Genomic DNA, 2,306 nt, shown 5'->3' on the forward strand with positions numbered 1-2,306 from the left:
CTGGTGGCACAGTGGTTACCCGTTAGGGTGCTAACTGCAAAGTCAGCAGCTCAAAACCACCAGCCGCTCTGCAGGAGAGAGACGAGGTTGTTGGAGTCTCAGAAACTCACAGGGACAGCTCTGCCCTGTGTGGATGCTACAACTTGCCATAGACGCAAAGGCTGTTGCATTTGCTTCAGGTTCGGTCAGGACCAAGGACAGCTGCAGCGGGGACGCCTCTGAGCTGTCAGAGTGCCCACCTCCATCTTCCCGCCTTTAGCCTTCCCAACCAGTTTACTCCAGGACCACCTCCTCCTGCCCACCCTCAGGACCCCCCACCTAAGCCTGGATGCTGATGGATGCTGGGTAGGGACGCACAGACTGGGAGAAGGTGGGAGCCCCAGGAGCAGGGGCAGAGGTGATGCGGAGCAGGTGTGAGCAGGACCAGCACGCCAGCTCACAGGCCGCTCAGGAGGGCAGCAGGCCAGGTGGGCCAGGGTCTGCCAGGAGAGGCTGCAAGGTGAACCTGACTGTGGACACTCACCGGCGGCGCCCAGCAGGGCGAAGATGAGGAATGGAGTCATGGTAGCAGAGGTGGCAGAGGTGTGAGTGGAGGTGCTGAAGAGCTCGCCTTATATCGGCCAGGTGAGTGGCCGGTGACAGGGGTGGCGGCCAGGTGAGTGGCCAGTAACGGGGGTGGGGCAACACTCCCCCAGGACAAACACTCGCAGCTTGTCCCTTCCCAGGGTGTTGCGTCAGCACTGCGGGACACGCAGGTGACCAGGATGCTGGACGCAGGGAGAGACAGCTTCTCCTGGCAAAGGGTCCCGCTCCCATCCCAGGGCTAAGAAGAGGGCTCGGGCGGATGACCAAGCCCTTACCAGCCTGATGACCTCCTCAAGTGGGCAGCCGGCCCAGCAGCCAGGCTGCTCAGTGTCCATGTCCCATGAGAGGACTTATGTCTCAGCTAACCTCACACCTGCAGGCGTGGGGCCTCCGCATTGGTCTGCTCCACCAGTTGGAAGATGGGCCCCAGGGTTTCGGGAACCAGAGTCCCAGCTCTGGGAAGGGGGGCTGGGCCCTCAGGCAATTGGAAGGGGGCTAGGGGTGCTGGGAGCAAGGAGGGCAAAGATGATGTAGAAGATACTGACACCCCTCCTCTTCCTCACTGCGGGGCACAGGTGCTGAAAGTGAGGAGATGGGCACACACATACACACATACACACCCAGGTGTGCACACTCGCTCACACACCCACACATGTACATGCACACATACACGTGCTGGTGTGCACACAGCCACACGCACACTTAAATACACGTACTCAGATGTTTTCCTGGGGACTTTAAGAAGCCCCTTGCACACCTAGTCATGTGATTCTGTGCTCAGTTTTTCCCAAACCACAAGCAAACAAGCAAACAAACAAAAACATAGTCATTGAGTTCGTTCTAACTTATAAGGACCCTGCAGGACAGGGTAGAACGGCCCCTGTGGGTTTCTGAAACTACAACCTGTAGGGGAGTAGAAAGCCTTGTCCTTCTCTCTGTGGAGCAGCTGGTGGTTTTGAACTGCTGACCTTGTTGTTAGCTGCCCAACATGGCACTCCCACCCCCACCCCCACCTCCCGCACCATTAGGACTCCCTTGTGCTGGGCTGTCAGGAAGAAGGATTCTGGGAAGCAGGGCCATTAACGGGGGCTGGCCTGTGTTCAGGGTGCCGTTCCTGGGAGAGAGGCTTGAGCCTGACCTGGGGCAGACAGAGAAGAGGAGCTATGTAGAGCGGGAGCAGTGTGTACACAGAAGCTCACACATGTACACATGTGCACACACCAACAGCCACACACGCGCACACACATTCACACACATTTGCACACCCACACGCACATGCACACATATGTACACATGGCCACACACTACATGTGCACACGTGTGTACAGACACATGTGTGGGTACACCACCGACATGCATTCATGCACACACACATGCACACATCTTTGTCCACACATGCATACATATCCTCACACACTGGCACTCGCACACATCATACAATGACAGACACATGCATGTGCTCACACAAAAGTGCACAGACATGTTCCTGCCCCCGCCAGAGGCTCACAGTGCATGTGTGTGCGCACACTAACATTCACCCAGGTATACATGCTCACACACAAGTACACACACACACATCAGTGATACTCCGAGTTCCAGCATCTAACTTATCACAAATACGCTCATTGTCATTGTTCAAAGCAGGAGACTGAGACCGGGAGACTCACTCTTGTTCAGGGTAGTGGCACTGACCTCAGGCCTGGGGACACAGAATGTGTCTC

The 2,306-nt window shown here is 56.5% G+C and overlaps 1 protein-coding gene and 1 gene segment (V, D, J or C); both read right to left on the reverse strand.

Moving 5' to 3' along the window:
• LOC101653822 (anionic trypsin-like) overlaps nucleotides 1–563 on the reverse strand; it is a 4,031-nt gene extending 3,468 nt beyond the window's left edge. Inside the window, exon 1 of the mRNA XM_004713954.1 lies at nucleotides 524–563. Coding sequence (XP_004714011.1) covers nucleotides 524–563 — 40 coding nt within the window. The remainder of the gene's footprint in view (nucleotides 1–523) is intronic.
• The window catches only part of LOC101654139, a 210,049-nt gene that overhangs the window by 35,452 nt on the left and 172,291 nt on the right, over nucleotides 1–2,306 (reverse strand).

The sequence above is a fragment of the Echinops telfairi genome, unplaced genomic scaffold, assembly GCF_000313985.2.
Source record: "Echinops telfairi isolate 266 unplaced genomic scaffold, ASM31398v2 ScPeMD7_23;HRSCAF=83, whole genome shotgun sequence".
In the NCBI taxonomy this organism is placed as follows: Eukaryota; Metazoa; Chordata; class Mammalia; order Afrosoricida; family Tenrecidae; genus Echinops; species Echinops telfairi.